The sequence below is a fragment of the Osmerus mordax genome, chromosome 27, assembly GCF_038355195.1.
Source record: "Osmerus mordax isolate fOsmMor3 chromosome 27, fOsmMor3.pri, whole genome shotgun sequence".
NCBI classification, from domain to species: Eukaryota; Metazoa; Chordata; class Actinopteri; order Osmeriformes; family Osmeridae; genus Osmerus; species Osmerus mordax.
Window position 1 is genome coordinate 9641639 of NC_090076.1, and position 17737 is coordinate 9659375.

General features: G+C 47.9%; 3 protein-coding genes across 3 annotated transcripts in view; 1 reads left to right on the forward strand and 2 right to left on the reverse strand.

The window, feature by feature from the left end:
* Positions 1-526, reverse strand: part of sgip1a (SH3GL interacting endocytic adaptor 1a) — a 13796-nt gene extending 13270 nt beyond the window's left edge. The window contains 1 exon segment of the mRNA XM_067230231.1: positions 459-526. Coding sequence (XP_067086332.1) covers positions 459-526 — 68 coding nt within the window.
* A 991-nt stretch (positions 527-1517) lies between these two features.
* Positions 1518-11255, reverse strand: efcab7 (EF-hand calcium binding domain 7). The gene is made up of 14 exons (XM_067230394.1): positions 11212-11255; positions 10925-11056; positions 10502-10713; positions 10291-10377; positions 9954-10197; positions 7996-8114; positions 6276-6417; positions 6075-6184; positions 5797-5957; positions 3452-3585; positions 3145-3293; positions 2599-2889; positions 1887-1994; positions 1518-1655 (listed from the first exon to the last, which is right to left on the reverse strand). The coding sequence occupies exons 2-14, from the start codon at positions 11052-11054 to the stop codon at positions 1578-1580; spliced, it is 1965 nt and encodes a 654-aa protein (XP_067086495.1). The 5' UTR covers positions 11055-11056; positions 11212-11255; the 3' UTR covers positions 1518-1577.
* Positions 11256-11590: 335 nt separating this feature from the next.
* itgb3bp (integrin subunit beta 3 binding protein) lies at positions 11591-17499 on the forward strand. Its single transcript, XM_067230395.1, has 9 exons — positions 11591-11649; positions 11729-11765; positions 11868-11946; positions 12063-12117; positions 12886-12964; positions 13618-13705; positions 14004-14060; positions 16992-17042; positions 17232-17499. Exons 1-8 carry the CDS (start codon positions 11645-11647, stop codon positions 17039-17041), a joined length of 450 nt encoding a protein of 149 aa, XP_067086496.1. The 5' UTR covers positions 11591-11644; the 3' UTR covers position 17042; positions 17232-17499.
* The last annotated feature ends 238 nt before the right edge of the window (positions 17500-17737 follow it).

Sequence of the window (17737 nt, forward strand, 5' to 3'; positions counted from 1 at the left end):
TCATAGAGACATATAAACAGTGCATGTAGAAAGTACAAGAGAAGATTAAGGATCAGAAATGCAGTTCAAACTGTATTTCAGTGACTGACAGAAAGCTCTTTACCAAAAGAGACTTGAGACTAGACTTGACCCTGTAAAACTTGTAACTTGACTTGGACTCTATGACTGAACTCCTCTGCTAATAACCAACGGTTGTGATTGTGTTTTTCTAGAGTAACAAAGTCTAGCATAACCACGAAGGCCACAGAAGGATGTTGGGTAACAGGCCAGGTCATGTCTGTTTGTCTATTGCATCAAAACTTGTTTAAACATCAGCCAGAGAAAAGCAGAGGTTATACACCAACACCGTCATCATGACTCTGCCATCTTATTAAAAAATAACACAATAAAAATGAAGAGTTGTGAGGTAATTCAATGATTTGGGGCAGTAGTCTTCAACCCTGGTCCTCAGGGCCCACTGTCCTGCATGTTCTAGATGTTTCCCTACTCCAACACCGTCCTGCATGTAGGGCCTGCCGTCCTGCATGTCCTAGATGTTTCCCCGCTCCAATACACCTCATTCAAATGACCGAATCATCTGAATGAGGTGTATTGTGGCGGGGAAACGTCTAGAACATGCAGGACGGCAGGCCCTAGCTGTATCTGGAGCAGAAGCGCTCGAGCCCAACTGTCTTTGTGAGACAGGAAGAGGAGTGCACAGCAAATGAAGTGCATCTCACCTGTCATGTGACATTTACTGTCTGCCTCTATGGTTACAGTAGAGAAAGTCAAAGGGCAAAAGAATAGTCTGGGAGTTATTAATAGCAGGTCAAGTCAGAGCTTAGCCGTAAAGGCCAAGGGCAAATAAAGTTTAGGCCCGAACGCAATGCAGAGGAATGTGTTTTGACTGCCAGCAGCCATGTTGCCTAGCGCCGCTCTCCACGGACGCACAGGAAGTAGCCACAGAAGGAGCTGGCAGAGTGAGAGAATGGCTGTGCTTTTGAGTTTTTGATCTAGAAGTTCTAGATCGATAACTCACAATAACTCTAGACTAGAACCACAGAATGACGTCACTGAGTCACAGAAGCCATGGATGGTCACCGGAACCACATCAGTGTTACAAGTTTATTGTAGTGAATTCATTAGTGAAAACAGTTTGTGATCTGAATGTGTCATGAAAAAACTTTAAATGCTGGTGTGAAATTTCTACAAGACAAGGCACTGCATGAAATGTATTATTAAGTACAGGCAAAGGATATTTTTTTATCCAATATGACAAATGGATAAAACCATGACTGGTCAAATAGCTAAGCACGGAATTACATGTATACATAAACACAAACATTTAAAATGTATAATGTGCAAAAGAGGATGGGGAATCAAACCTTTGATTAAAAAACATTTAGTTTGCGCCAAAGACATAATTTTAACGCTGTGCTCTCTCCAGCACTGTGTGGAGTGCTCTCTCCAACACTCCACACAGACCACAGGCTGAAGAATCCATCTCTGAGGGGGTGTCTGCTTCCAGAACCCCCTGTACTGCCAGGCCCCAAGTGAGAACCTTGTCAGTGTTTGGGTTTATGGTGGTACTGTTCCTGCTAGCAAGGTATGATGCTCTCCAAACAGCTGTAGGTCCAGTCCTGCCTCTCATTGGTGGGCAGAACATGTTGGCACACCTGACACACACACACACACACACACATCAGATACTCATTTCCTGTTGGCTTAACCTTCATGCCTCAGAGACTTTGCTAATGACGTTGTGTCATTTTGGTGTCATCAACTTCTCATTTTTATGTCGAGGTGTTTGTTAAACTCTCTGTCCAATCTGCAGATCTCTAACACTTAACTCAACTGAACTCCGTCACTCAAGACAGATCAAAACAGTTTCTTGGTCGACATCTCACCATTTTGGTTTTAGCGGGCACCTCCACGGCGAACACGCTCATGCCCCTGCTGCTGGAACAGTTGCTGCACGGCTCGTTGTTCACATGGACCGTCACCTTGTGGCTGCTCTGTGACGAGGGACAGCAAGGGACAAACTCAGCAGGGTTCACGTTTCACAAGACTCAAAACGCACATCTCTGAGGCTAAAAGGAAACGATAGCAACATGTTCAAGTGATGAATTTCAATGTCTTCATTCTCCGTTGCCACACTTCCTTAAAGCCTCATGTGGGATGCTACGCTGGCTACTGCTAATCTAGACTATGCTGTAGTTCTTCCTACAGCCAGGAAATAAAAACCTTGTCCTCTATGCATCATGTGACCCGTTCATTCCTACTGCAGGGGATCCTGTTACCATGCCAATAGGAGCCATAGCTGCATGTCAATGACACCCTGGGATAATGGACTCCCCACAGTCACGGCAGGTTTAGTAGCCATATGACTTTGGCAACTGACTTGATACTTTCTCAGCTAGGACAGGCCTCTAAGGACAAGCTGTAATACTGGATTTAGTGTGGTTTAGATGCATGAAGAACTGTAAAACAAGTATCAAATACAGTATACGTGACGTATCTTACAAATATTCACACATTTTAGTCTCTCCTTGTAAACAAATACCAGGGGTTTACCCATGAGTTTAAAAGCTAAACATGGTCCCAGTTCCAGCGTGATACCTTGTTGGCGATGAGAGAGGAGATCCTGTGCTCTCCTTTGTAAGTGTACAGGAGGACGTCCTCGCCCCTCAGGCCCCTGTCCTGGCCCCTGATGGCCCCGGCCTCGCCCCTGATGGCCCCGGCCTCGCCTCTGAGGGCCCTGGCCTCTCCCCTGAGGGCCCTGACCTCGCCCCGGGCTGTGATGGACTTCTGCAGCCCAGCGCTCAGCATCCTGGGGCCTGCGTCCAGGCTGACCGGCTGCACAGAGAGCTGGCCCTGCTCACAGTGAGCGTCTATGAGGAAGGGGCAGGCCTGCGAGGGACAGGAGGGGGGGGGGGGGGGGGGCATGGTCGGACTGATGATCTGATCTCACACACTCTTAAACACACATTTAGTCATGGACACAACATCATATAGCACGGCTGGGAATCGAACCGGCAACCTTCTGATAGGTAGCCCGAATCCATAACCGCTCAGCCATCTGACCCCCACACACACACACACACATATACTGAGTGAATGTGTGTGTGACTGTGTGTGTGTGTGCATGCACGGCCCCCACCTCACCTCCACCATCTCCAGGGCGTGGTTGTAGCCCATGGCCTCCAGCGTGACCCAGAGGTCGGCGGGGTCGCCTCCGCGCTCCCCGGCCTCCATCAGGTTCAGCTCCATAAAGCCCTGCCTTGTCAGCTGGTTCCTCCTGGTGTCGAAGTTCTCTGACGGGCCGACAAACACAACACACATCATCCTGACGACTTGGTAATGGTATGGAAACAAAAATGGAACGCTTCATGTTTGGTGTGAACACAGCACAAGTACATGAACGTGATCAGATGTGCAGATGTACATCCCCAGATCCCGGCGGGCTCCTGACCCTTGCAGACGACCCAGGCTTCCTCGTCACATTTCTCCCCGCTCGTCCGCAGCTCAAAGAAGTTGTACTCCTCCAGGCTGAGGAGGCCGTTCCCGTCCAGGTCGATGACTTCGAAGATGTCCGACAGCGCCCCCCTGTGGTGGACAACGGCACAGCAGACCTCGTACTCCACAACGGCGGAAGTTGTCGCAGACACAAAACCAAAACACAGGAAACCTGAGGAAGGTTTAAAGGCCAAAACCTTCAAGCAAAGTATCTGAGAATTCTTTTCTTTTTTTTTACAACTTTTGTTTAAGAAATGTAAGAACGGACATAGGTAGGCCCTGAGTATCTTACCTGATCTCTCTGGTGAGGTCCAGCTGCCCTGAGTGTCTCACCTGAACTCTCTGGTGAGGTCCAGCTGCCCTGAATGTCTCACCTGAACTCTCTGGTGAGGTCCAGCTGCCCTGAGTGTCTCACCTGAACTCTCTGGTGAGGTCCAGCTGCCCTGAGTGTCTCACCTGAACTCTCTGGTGAGGTCCAGCTGCCCTGAGTGTCTCACCTGAACTCTCTGGTGAGGTCCAGCTGCCCCGAGTGTCTCACCTGAACTCTCTGGTGAGGTCCAGCTGCCCTGAGTGTCTCACCTGAACTCTCTGGTGAGGTCCAGCTGCCCTGAGTGTCTCACCTGAACTCTCTGGTGAGGTCCAGCTGCCCTGAGTGTCTCACCTGAACTCTCTGGTGAGGTCCAGCTGCCCTGAGTGTCTCACCTGAACTCTCTGGTGAGGTCCAGCTGCCCTGAGTGTCTCACCTGAACTCTCTGGTGAGGTCCAGCTGCCCTGAATGTCTCACCTGAACTCTCTGGTGAGGTCCAGCTGCCCTGAGTGTCTCACCTGAACTCTCTGGTGAGGTCCAGCTGCCCTGAGTGTCTCACCTGAACTCTCTGGTGAGGTCCAGCTGCCCTGAGTGTCTCACCTGAACTCTCTGGTGAGGTCCAGCTGCCCTGAGTGTCTCACCTGAACTCTCTGGTGAGGTCCAGCTGCCCTGAGTGTCTCACCTGAACTCTCTGGTGAGGTCCAGCTGCCCCGAGTGTCTCACCTGAACTCTCTGGTGAGGTCCAGCTGCCCCGAGTGTCTCACCTGAACTCTCTGGTGAGGTCCAGCTGCCCTGAGTGTCTCACCTGAACTCTCTGGTGAGGTCCAGCTGCCCTGAGTGTCTCACCTGAACTCTCTGGTGAGGTCCAGCTGCCCTGAGTGTCTCACCTGATCTCTCTGGTGAGGTCCAGCTGCCCCGAGTGTCTCACCTGAACTCTCTGGTGAGGTCCAGCTGCCCCGAGTATCTCACCTGATCTCTCTGGTGAGGTCCAGCTGCCCCGAGTGTCTCACCTGATCTCTCTGGTGAGGTCCAGCTGCCCTGAGTGTCTTACCTGAACTCTCTGGTGAGGTCCAGCTGCCCTGAGTGTCTCACCTGAACTCTCTGGTGAGGTCCAGCTGCCCTGAGTGTCTCACCTGAACTCTCTGGTGAGGTCCAGCTGCCCTGAGTGTCTCACCTGAACTCTCTGGTGAGGTCCAGCTGCCCTGAGTGTCTCACCTGAACTCTCTGGTGAGGTCCAGCTGCCCTGAGTGTCTCACCTGAACTCTCTGGTGAGGTCCAGCTGCCCTGAGTGTCTTACCTGAACTCTCTGGTGAGGTCCAGCTGCCCTGAGTGTCTCACCTGAACTCTCTGGTGAGGTCCAGCTGCCCCGAGTGTCTCACCTGAACTCTCTGGTGAGGTCCAGCTGCCCCGAGTGTCTCACCTGAACTCTCTGGTGAGGTCCAGCTGCCCTGAGTGTCTCACCTGAACTCTCTGGTGAGGTCCAGCTGCCCTGAGTGTCTCACCTGAACTCTCTGGTGAGGTCCAGCTGCCCTGAGTGTCTCACCTGAACTCTCTGGTGAGGTCCAGCTGCCCTGAGTGTCTCACCTGAACTCTCTGGTGAGGTCCAGCTGCCCTGAGTGTCTCACCTGAACTCTCTGGTGAGGTCCAGCTGCCCTGAGTGTCTCACCTGAACTCTCTGGTGAGGTCCAGCTGCCCTGAGTGTCTCACCTGAACTCTCTGGTGAGGTCCAGCTGCCCTGAGTGTCTCACCTGAACTCTCTGGTGAGGTCCAGCTGCCCTGAGTGTCTCACCTGAACTCTCTGGTGAGGTCCAGCTGCCCTGAGTGTCTCACCTGAACTCTCTGGTGAGGTCCAGCTGCCCTGAGTGTCTCACCTGAACTCTCTGGTGAGGTCCAGCTGCCCTGAGTGTCTCACCTGAACTCTCTGGTGAGGTCCAGCTGCCCTGAGTGTCTCACCTGAACTCTCTGGTGAGGTCCAGCTGCCCTGAGTGTCTCACCTGAACTCTCTGGTGAGGTCCAGCTGCCCTGAGTCGGACGTGTTAACCAGCTGGACAGGTTTAGACGCGCTCTTCCTCCTCCTCTTCCTCAGCCGGCAGCATGTTGTGAAGGGAAGCAGGAAGTAGGTTCCAGCGCTCAGCTCCCCCTTCCAGACAAACTTCTGAAACACACACACACAGACACACACACACACTTAGCCCTAAGTGTCTGTGTTCTCCACCTGGACCCCTTTCAGACGGTGCCTCGACACAGCAGACGCTGAGATGTGAACACTGACCTCTTTGTCCCTCTGCTCAGTGAAGCCCACCAGACTGGACTCCTCCTTGGTTTCTCCCCCCGACACGACAAACAGGGCCGTGTCCACCGCCATCCAGGACGAGGGCTTGTCTGAGGGCAGGAGAACACACCTGACTCACTGACTGACTCACTGACTGACTGTGTGAGAGACTGATTGTCTGAGTAAGTGCCAGCCTCTTACCTGGCCTCTGGCTGAGGTTGAGGGGCTGGATGGTTAGATACACGCAGGTGGTCTGGGGGAGGTGGAGGCGGTACTGCAGCGAGCTGACCCCTCCGTCCTCCTCCAGGAACAAGCAGCCTCTGGCGCTGGCGTGGGCCCACTCCTGCAGACACAGGAACGCCACGCTCACGACCAGGAAGCACAGACGAGCGCCAACGCAACGATTATCCTGCTACGCTGAGCCCACAGAGATGAAGGCGTGGGAGTAAACAGTGGTGACAGTAATCTTTATTTGCACTTCACAAGGCATATTCATAATTTCATGCTTCAGTGCCCCTGGTTCAATAATGAACAGATGCCGCATATCATCCAGAACATCCACCAGATGGCGGTACAGCAACACTACACCATACCGTTCTTATTAGAGCTACTTATCGCTGCTCTTTTCTTCAGCCATGTCTATCCTTTGACACACAACATCCAGCCAAGGTAAAGAGGTTCTACACAAACTCATTACACCCATTGGAGACACATTAAAAGAAACACTTAAGTCAGACGAAGAAATATGGCGGGAGATTGCAGTCTGAAAACACATTAGGTTATCCATCTCTTCAGCATCCCTACAAATCACCAAGTTAAACAAAGAAACAAACCACCAGGTGGACAGAAAAATGTCACTTCTAAAGAAAATCAATTTCCTCCCAAGTATTTATGTTGGCTTGTGAAACATATAAAGGATCAAATCATAACCTTTGGGAGGTTTGTCCACCTGAAATCAAACGAGGCCCAGTGCCCGGGGGCGCGTGTCCACTGTGAGGGTCTGAGATGGAGCACTGCAGAGAACGGCCCAGCCAGCAGTGTAATACAGGCCCCCGTCACCCCTCACTGCCCCTGGCTCTGATTTAAGGGCCTTACGGGAGCCACAACCTGGTCCCACCCCTCCACCCTCAAAACAAAACTCACCCCTTCCCCACTCTCAATTACCAGGCCCGGCTCCAGAGCAGACACGGGGACAGAAACGTCTGTCAGCAGCTGGGATCTCCAGAGTCGTTCTGTACGTCTGGCTCTTTCCAACCCCCCCGTTCAGCCCTGGGTTGGAGCGCGGCTAGGCTATTACCTCGCTGCAGTAAAGCAAACCGACTGGGGTTAAGTCAAAAAGAGGGAAAACAAAGAGACCAGGATCAATACCGGCACTCTATACTTATCGACCCCGGATTAAACTCGCCACCAAAAGGCCTCGCAACAACGACAGCCCAAAAACAACATCAGGCCGATGCTGGGACCGTCTTGGTGTTTCTCACAGTGGCTCTGTGATCACCCCCGCCCAGGGACGTTACCGGGACAACACACTGGGAATGTGGTCCGCCCTCATGTTTCCACTTTAGGGTTTCAAATCAAAGTTCAAAGGTCAAATATGTACAAATCGCTGACCCCGCGTCAAAACTACTGGGCGGCCAATCAGAGAGGTAGCTACTGCACTGTCCATGTCTGCGGTGACAAGCTGAGGTCAGGTGATCCCTGTGTAAGGACGGTCATGGTGTCTTCATGGTGCCGGCCTGTAAGACCCACCTGTAGAGAAGCAGGCCTGGTGAGGGGGGGGGGGACCCACCTGTAGAGAAGCAGGCCTGGTGAGGGGGGGGGGGGACCCACCTGTAGAGAAGCAGGCCTGGTGAGGGGGGGGGGGGGACCCACCTGTAGAGAAGCAGGCTCTGCAGGCCTGGTGAGGGGGGGGGAGACCCACCTGTAGAGAAGCAGGCTCCGCAGGCCTGGTGCTCTTGGCGCTGGCTGCCATGGTGACGGTGTTAGACAGCGAGGAACGCCTACTTCTTGCCGACGAAGGACGAGAGGTCGGGCGGCTTTCTGGAACACACAGGACGCACACACACACACACACACACACAGGACGCACACACACACACACACAGGACGCACACACACACACACACAGGACGCACACACACACACACACAGGACGCACACACACACACACACAGGACGCACACACACACACAGGACGCACACACACACACAGGACGCACACACACACACAGGACGCACACACACACACAGGACGCACACACACACACACAGGACGCACACACAGGACGCACACACCCACACACACACACACACACACAGAAGGCCACATGTCCATATGTGGCAACAAATGTATGTCATTTATATTAACAAAACACAACCAGCAAAAATGGCAAAAAAGCAAATAGCAAAAGGTAAAAAGTATACTAAAACACCAGAAGGGCAAACATCCCGCTCCCTTCAGTCACTCTTACACACTAAAACAAGACAGAACTTTACACACCAGCAGTAAGGCCCAATCCCCAAAATTCACCGCCCTCATTAATTGTGGAGGAATTCTAAATTACATTTACATTACATTTACATTTAGTCATTTAGCAGACGCTCTTATTCAGAGCGACTTACAGTAAGTACAGGGACATTCCCCCGAGGCAAGCAGGGTGAAGTGCCTTGCCCAAGGACACAACGTCAGTTTGCATGACCGGGAATCGAACTGGCAACCTTACAAATTACAAATGGCACGACCACAGCCCTTCCAATCCGGTATCCTTCAACTTTCAACCGCTAATTGACGCTGGAAAATAGCAATCCAATAATGAAGTGACTGATTGTTTCCATGACCAAGAACAAGGGAAGCAAACTAATGTTATGTGCCACACCCCAAACATACCAGGGAAATGAATGGCCTACTATATAGGCAGGACCCAACTAGCAGAGATGACTGTGTTTTATGGTTGACTGTTGATGTGTCCGTTTAAGAGACCAGTGGAATTTTCTCCTCAGCCAAACAGACAAATCACCAACTAAATGACCAGTCAAAACAGCGGGAGCGCTAGAAATATCTACTGCAGGACGTGAGAGACCACATGTAAACCTGTGACAGAATCCATGTTCAAATGTGAAGGGAGGGAGATAAATATGAGAGGGGCAGGCAGGACAACGTGATAATCCAGACACCGTCGCAGGAACTAGTTTGTTTTGGCAGCCCTGGTTGGAGGGGCACCCCCTCCCGGGGCAGCCCTGGTCGGAGGGGCAGCCCCTCCCGGGGCAGCCCTGGGAGCCTCAGTGATCCCTCATGATCTCCCGCTCTCCGCAGCTGGATCACCCAAATCAATAACATGAACACAGCCTGACAACATAATGCTACCCACTCTATCTTCCCTTTGCCCCGTGCTCCAGGCTCTCACTGGGAACATTGGTCTACCCCCCCGCCCCCTCTCCTCTCCCGCCCCCCACACCCTCCCATTTCCACACTCACACCAGCCCACTAGTCATCTCATAACAGCAGATATGATTATCCAAATCAAAAGGATTTAGAATTCCCACCATGGGAACAGACCTCTGTAATTGTGCGGAGATGATGATGTATGGAGTGTGTCCTAATGAGGTGCTTTGTCATCGGGGCATGGAAAATCAATCGATAACAAAGCAATTACTTGTTCCCTCAAAACTACTCCGCAGGAAGAAAAAGACACAAAGGCTACACTGTTATGTGCTGTCCTGTGAGTGTGAGTGTGTGTGTGCAGTAGTAATAGCGCATTAAGCAGTATGTGCACTGGGGGAATGTTTTTGTAAAGTTTGAAAGCGCGTTTGACAGCATTTGTGAGTGTGAATGAGTAACCTGTCCCATACACACACTCTCACACACACACAGTGATGTACCTTTCCTGAGTGTGCCGTCTAGTTCTGGTCTGGGTGGTGTTATCGGAGGTTGTGGGTTTAGCACTGATCCAGCGTTCTGTGGAGGGCTGTCTGGCTGGTTCTGTGGAGGACTGTCTGGCTGGTTCTGTGGAGGACTGTCTGGCTGGTTCCCAAAGTTCTGCTTCTTCAGTCTGACGTCGGCCTCCACTCTCTCCAGAGCTGCATTCTGGCATTGCTCCGCAGTGGACAACAGCAGTCTGCAGAACTGAGATGAAGAGGGCCACGTGTTGCTGTCTGGGATTAGATGACCTAACTGTATTTCTGGTGTTCAACATTTCTGGTGTTCGTTCACCCTCACCTCTGCGTAGTCTAATTTCCCATCCTTATTGGTATCAGCCAATGAAAAGATGGCATTCACTTCCTCTGGGTTCATCTTCTCTCCTCTCTAGAACACGAAGAATGTAAATCACATTCAGGACAACCGACACAAAGCCCTGTGTTAACCACAAAAAACATTTTATAACCAGATGTTCATCACCCCCTTGTGCAGAATCAAAACTAAAACTTACTGAGGTTAGTGCATCGAACAGTTCCTTGTGTGAGATACAGCCATCTCCATTTACGTCCATCTTTTTGAAAGCTCTCAATAACTCCCTCTCCTCAGTTGGCACCTCACTCTTCAGTATCTCACAGAAATCATCAAAGTTCAGTTTAGTAGTTCTTGGGGTCCAGTATTTGTTGAGTGTTGCCTGGGACGGATTCCTGCCAGCTTGCTGGAGAACTAGACAAATGGAAGTGCATTCAAAAGGATAAAAGGTTGTTTATGGCAGATGTGACGCTTGGCAACAAATGTGCACTTTTGTCATCTTGTATTTAGGAAGTAGTATAACTATGTGACATCCTACGATAAGACAGTGTCATCTTTATGGATGTATCGTATTTGCGTACACGTACTAGGCTGTCATATCGCATAACGTGATATCATTTCTTACCACGACAAAGCTGCTGTTTGGAGGTGATATTGGTCAAACTAGATTTGAAAAGGCTCAAGTAAGCCGCTCTACAATGCATATAAAATGTCTCTTCGTCGTTAGCGTGTCCTTGGCTTTTTTGACCTGACATGACTGAGGAAAGGTAGATTGAGAAAAGTTAAACTAGCCGAGATAATGTCGTCAAGTCACGTTTAGCATTCGATACAATAGGATAATTGCATAATAGTAATAATCTGAAAATGAACTGAAATGAACGTAGAAAGTAATTGATATGGTGTGGATTTTACCTCGTTTAACCGGAATCAGGTTTGCTAGGTAATTCTGTAGTGTAGTAGGCGTTCTCCCTGTTGCTAATGTAAACAACGCGAATATGTGCTTCCAACAGTAGTCACCGAAAGGAAACAGCGCCATCAACTGTTCCGCGTGTAATTTTTGCATTTTTAAATACGTTAAATATTGCCTGTCAAAAAAAACCAAATACAAATTGAGATATATCTGAATCTGCTGTTAATTTTATGCCATGTTATTCAAAATAAGAAGCACAATTCCTTTTTACAAATTGGCAGAACGCTAGAAATCCAGTCAATCATTCCGGGTGTCGTATTTTTGAGTGCACCCGCGCCTATTTTCAATCCAAGTACGTCTCCATGGCTGTAGTCTAAACATTCTACAACTAGAACAAGTTTTCACTCGGTTTATTTCGAGCTGTTAAAACTAAACATGCCGTAAGTTGCCATCTTACCATTGCTTTGCCACAACGATGTTAAGAATGTAACTTGTAGTTCATCCCTTTTTTCTTTACAGTGTCAAAAGAGCACTTCGTATGGAAAAAGCTGAGACAGTGGGTTTGCTTATTAATTTCAGTAATGGAGCACATTTGCCTTGTCAGTAACAGTTATAAACAGGTTGAAAAACGTTTTGTATCCTTTCTTTGTATCTCAAGCACACACCTGTCAAAAAGCCAGCAACCGAGAGAAACTTCAGTCCTATTACGGGAACGGCGAGACTTCAACTTCAAGCAGGTAGTGTGTAAACACATTATGCCCCCACTTCGCTATACTGCTTAGTAAACACCAACAATCGTTAATGCTTTGTTTTGTTGACTTTATGATTTATGACTGCCATTCTGTATCAACAGGCAATGTCAAAACCGGTTCCTGTAAACCACAAGTGGCAAAGACCGATGTAGAGAAGTGAGTGCCTCATTTTTGTAGTAAAACAACAAATACAACTTATCCTCTCAATGGTTTTAGCTCTATGTGTTGGTCAAGTCACTTGCCGTGATGAAGAACTTCTAGCCAAACATCAACCAGTGCAGAGATAAAACTACATTTTTATGTGGGAAGTTTAACATGAACATTTTAATGTTTTTGATTCCCTGCACTATGGAGAGTACACATCTATGTGTTTATATAATATTCATATCTGAAATTATTTGTTTCTCACAAATTCACTTTCTTAAGATGTTAATCAGCTCATCGCATTGAACTGATAGTGACTCAGATCTGTTCTGATTCTGGGAGCAGATTGGAGTTCTTTATTAGTTGATAATATTTCAAATGCCACACGGCTCTGATGGTTGTCATGACAAATCAGAGTTTAATGACAGGAGACATGAAATGTTGAGGATTGATCATTGGCCAAATGATCTGTGATTTACATAGCACTAAAAATAGTTGTGTAAGAGTAGTTTAACATGAGAACCATTTCCTTCCTCAAAGTAGCCATTTGGAGTCTAACCAATCCATCAAGACAAGCATTAGTTTTGAATTTTATAGTGTAGTCATTTAAGAGAGATCTATTTGAAGTTTTGTATTATGACCAAGGCATGAATGATGTGATAGAGAAAGCTAACATGAGGATGGTATTTTCAGAAACTTAACTGTATTCGTAGTGAAATTGCATTACATACCTGAACTGAAATTTAGCTGCTTTTAAAACAAATGTTGTGCTTTGTCCAGTTTGATGAGCTTAGGATCCAAGATGGAGGCCTCCGTACCAGCATTCATCAAGGCCAGACGAAAGCTGGAGGAAATAGTGGTGGGAGACTTCGTTTTTGTCTCATTGCACAAGGAAATGTCCTAGTTTCCATCACTGCCTGTGTTTGAGTGCTATAACTCTCACCCGGGGTATTTCAGGCACCCAGAGGAGGCCCCTATCACATGTAAAAATAGAGACAACAATATGGTTTCCTCTTCGTCTGTCGAACCCTAATGTACGTCTTGATGTTTCTGTTCTCTAGTTCTCTCCCTTCTCAACTTTTGGCTATTTAGGAAACGGCCTTGTGTGTTATTGCTCCTTCTGTTCTGTGTTCTACTGTTGTGTGTTCTACTGTTGTGTGTTCTGTGTTCTACTGTTGTGTGTTCTACTGTTCTGTGTTCTACTGTTGTGTGTTCTACTGTTGTGTGTTCTGTGTTCTACTGTTGTGTGTGTGTTGTACCCTGCATGTTTGCTGGTTTCAGTTTGACTTCCTCACTGCTGTGATTGTTCTTATTATGGTGTTGTCTTACTACTGTTCCAGTTAGTCTAGCTTTGTTGTCGATTTCTTTCAGCTGTTTCTGTGCAGTGTATGAAGGATCCATTATTCTTTCAGTCTGTTTTATTTTCTTCAAAAGCTTCTCATGTCCCAATAGTTTCCTTTTTTCAAATAATACACATTTAAAATGTCGTGAAATGTGTTTTTCATCTTCCAGCCAGCAGAGGGCAGCAGTGAGCTGAAGACCTTCTTCTCTAAGGGATCAGCCAACCTGAAGACTGAACTGACCAGATTCAAACAGCTTGGTAAGCGGTTGCTTACTGTCAGCGGTCCTGCTATGCACAACCATGCAACACCATACCGTCCAATCAGTTTGATGCAGAACACTGATTACATCATATATATATATATATATATGCACACACACACACACACACACAGTATATATAATAAAATATATAATCAGAGCTCTGTCTATTTCATGAATAAGGGGGCAGTAAGAAAAGTTTTTGTTCCAGTAGTTTGTGTAAGATGATTGATTTCAGGGTGAGGTGACTGATGTACAAATGAATTTAACTCTTGGAACTCATCTTGTGTCTTCAGCATCCAAAGCAGATTCCTGTTTGAGGCTGAGCGTCGCTCAACCGAACTCCAGTCAAGGTAACCGAAACACAAGCCTAATTATTCTATTTATTCGCAAAAAAAAAAAATACTTGTTGTATTGAGATTCTCTCTATGATGACGATATGGATATTAGGGTTATGAAAACGCAGAAAGTCAACATAATTGAAAAGCGTATGCGGAAAATAAACATATAAAGAAACTGGTCGATAGGCCTTCGTTTGACAGCGCCATCGCTGTTTTGATCATAACCCGAAGATAAGTTGTTTAAATTAGGAATGTTTTGATTGGGGCGCCATTTATTCCAGGAACAAGATGGCAGTAAGAAAACCCTTTTTGTTCCAGTAGTTTGTGTTAGATGATTGATTTAAGGGTAAGCAGTCACAAGGCCTGGTTGGAGGGGGCGTTGCCCTGGAGACAACCACTAGAACAGTAACTAACCAAGTCTGCTACGACTGTGTTCCCTCTGAGCGTGTGCCTGTTCCTGAGTTCACAGGTAAATATTCACAGAGGATGTCAGCCCAACGTGTTTTGTTTGGCAAAACAAACAAGTCAGTCGTTGGATTCCCAGGCTGAGAATTAATTGGATTATTTCAGGCACACACAGCGCCTCCAGCAAAGAGCTACTTGTGATATGATCATATAATAGTTATTTGTGAAAGATGAATGGATGGATTGTTGGCCGTCCAGCTTGTTTTCAGATAAGGTCGAAAGAAATTGTTTTAATTAGTTCCAGTGCAGAAGCCCGACATGTACATCGCCTCTAAGCCCAACACCAGAGGAATGTCACATTTTTTATCACATGGTGTAGCATGAAATATATCTGCCTCGCCTACAGCCCCTTATAAAAACAAAGTTCACATCGTCAAAGCAGTTTGCTCCGGGGGGGGGGTTCTCAGTTGCTTTGAGACACATTTAAAGTAAACAAACTGTTATTCAGAGTTGAGGACGAGCTCACGGCCTCGATCTGCACCGAGCATGAAATTCAGACAGATGGAGAGGGGGGGGGGGGGGGGGGGGTGTCATGGAGTCCTGCCTGGTGTAACATGTTTGTTGGGCTTTGCCACCATGACATCCAGGCCCTGGGTTCATGTGCTAAATGCACAGGGAGGTGTAAGAAGCTCTGTTGAAAAGGGTAACTGCTTTGTGAGACCCTGGGACAACTGACAGCTCTGTCCTGACCTGTCCGACTCACATGAACGCTTATTTTTATTCGTCAGGCAGACGTGACGAACAACAAATCAATTGACGACTGACTAGCAGGACGTAGTTTTGTTTGTTATCAAACTATTTACAGGACAGGCCCAGCTCTGGAACATGGCTGGCTCCGTATGAAGCTGATGTACAACCTAAAAACAGACGCCTTTGGAGGGGTTAGCATCAAGAGAAGAGTTTAGAGATTCCGAGCCGAGTATATAGATTTGAGTGTATAGATTTGACCTCAATCATCAACAGGGAGAAAGTGTTCCTCAAGTACATTGTGGCAATTGATTTATAGATTGGGCTGTGTCCCTTTTAATTAATCATCTGTCTTCAAAGCAGCATACTCGCCCGGTATGAAAGAATGCAGTGTCACACAAATTGAGTTAGAAAATGAGATTATTTCACCCTCGCTCTCCAGGCAAAGCTGATTGGCTGCCATTAAACAAATATTTCTTGGGAAACGCGTCTAAATTGGAGTCCCAGAGTGTGTAGTTGAAAGTTGTCTAGCTGTGAAGCTCCCAGAAGCGTAGGAAGGGTTAACAAGTCAGCTCTGTAGTTTGTCCTGTAACTCCCTGTAGCTGTACCTTATCACCAAGGAGGACGAGGCATGTTCGAGGATGGTTTCAACTCTAAACCTTCCTCTCCCTCCATCCTCCTCCTCCTCATGTCTGTAGGCCAGGGCAACACCACTGCCTGGGCAGCTTTTCTCAGAGTGGTTAAAGGGCTTAAGAAGAGCTTCCAGCTGTCCTTAAAGGTTAACAAAAGTTTCGGTAAGCATTCTGGAGAAGTCACTCTTCGTGAGCAATCAGGCTTCTGGTGGACATAAATCCCCAGAGGGCCAGGCATCACAGACCCTCCCTGTGGCTGTATTCACTGATGACTACAGAATTGAAAAGAAAGGCCGTCATAATTCTGAGTCAAGTTTTCCTCCATAGACCCTCAGCAAAAGGGTATTGATTATTTGTGTGTGGCGAGAGATTTGGAAAATTCAATTAAAGGAGTTGTGCAAAGGATTCATAAATTCTCGACCTCCTACCGAGGCCTAGACACAGTTATGTTCCAAATCAATGTTGCACTTCACAATATATTTTCTTAGGAGCATAAAAATAAATAATATTTAAACAGTTCTGCTTACTACAGAAACAAATTTTATTTTCTCCGAAGCATTTTAGTGACGGGCAAACCCTGACCCGTGCACATCTGTGAGGCAGTAATAGCGATTTTTTCCATAAGAAAATCCTATATGATATGAATTTTGAGATGACAAAATGAGGGGAAAGGGCGGGTCTCAGCAGTATAAAAATTGATCAGACTGCAGACAGGGCCGGGACCGGAGAGATTTGTATGTCGGCAGTAATGGGCTGTATTAAAAGAGAGCGTTCCTTCAGATGTGATAAAAGTGATGGGGCTGTGTCGGGGCCGTGTCCGAGGAAAGGGCTGGGCTGCGGGGCCACATCAATCCTGCCCCGCCCCAGACACATTCAGCACCGCGGGATTTTTATGCTTTTTGATTAAACACACAGTTGCAATTAAGGGTGCTGAGGGGCATGATGGAGGCTGTTTAGAGGCTGCAGAGACACTCCTCCTCAGCTGTGATTTCTGACTGACTGGACTGTTTGTCATCTCTGTCTCTCTCTGCCAGCCATTGTTTTCTTATTTCGGCGGAATTCAGCAACATTTCCTTGCATTCACAGGTTGGTACCTGTACTTTGTAACTTTTTAAAGTATTAACCAGCCAACTGTTGTTGTGTCGTTTCTGTTTCACAGCTGTCGAGGCTGGGAGCTCCTTTGAGTTCCTCAAATCCATAATGGCGTGAGGTACAGTGACCCTCACAAACCCCTGCTAACCATCACAGAGCCTACCTAGCAGTTAGTAGTGTGTTTAGCTAAATGACATGCTACTTGTGTATTTCATCCCAGCGCACAGCGTGATGCTCAGTGTGTGGTGTTGGTCTCTGTTGTGATATGCGAGTGCCAGGGAGGTCACTGTCATGTTTTCCTTCCCAGGTTTCAGCCGGTACACGGCACGCCTGTTGACGGAATAGCTTTTACCTCCTCCCGGAGACCGAGATGGATGTGGAGCCGTGCTGTCAGCGGAGAGGCAGAGATGTTCTGGAGCTGTCAGTCATCTGGGAATGTGTCAGAAAAACCAGAGGGAGGGAGAGGTAGAGAGAGAACGAGGGAGAGAGAGTTTCAGACACATTCAAACTGATCCCTGTCTTCCTGAGAAGTCTACCGACAAATGTTGATTCTATAATAACAGCTATGCTGCACCGCTGCGAAAATAATGTTCTTTTCAGAAGCTCCCCCCCTCCCCCCCCCCCCCCCCCCCCCCCACACACACACGTCCCATTAGAATTGATACAATATAAACTCCCCTGTTCCTTCAGTTCAAAAACCCAAAGCCAGCTGAAACAGGTTGATAGGAGACTCTCTCTCGCTGGTCTCTTTATTTGGCAGTGCCTGAGAAGGCAGAGGCATCTTACTGCCCGAGCGACCCAAGCAACAGCTGG

Coding starts and splice junctions, on each gene's coding strand:
- efcab7 (XM_067230394.1), bottom strand. CDS start 11,054: ATGTCAGGTCAAAAAAGCCAAGGACACGCTAACGACGAAGAGACATTT. Junction 6,185..6,275: donor CAACCTCAGCCAGAGGCCAG/GTAAGAGGCTGG, acceptor TCCTGCCCTCAG/ACAAGCCCTCGTCCTGGATG. Junction 2,890..3,144: donor ACGCCCTGGAGATGGTGGAG/GTGAGGTGGGGG, acceptor TGTCCCTCGCAG/GCCTGCCCCTTCCTCATAGA.
- itgb3bp (XM_067230395.1), top strand. Junction 12,965..13,617: donor GAAAGCTGGAGGAAATAGTG/GTGGGAGACTTC, acceptor TTCATCTTCCAG/CCAGCAGAGGGCAGCAGTGA. Junction 14,061..16,991: donor TCAACCGAACTCCAGTCAAG/GTAACCGAAACA, acceptor TCTGTTTCACAG/CTGTCGAGGCTGGGAGCTCC.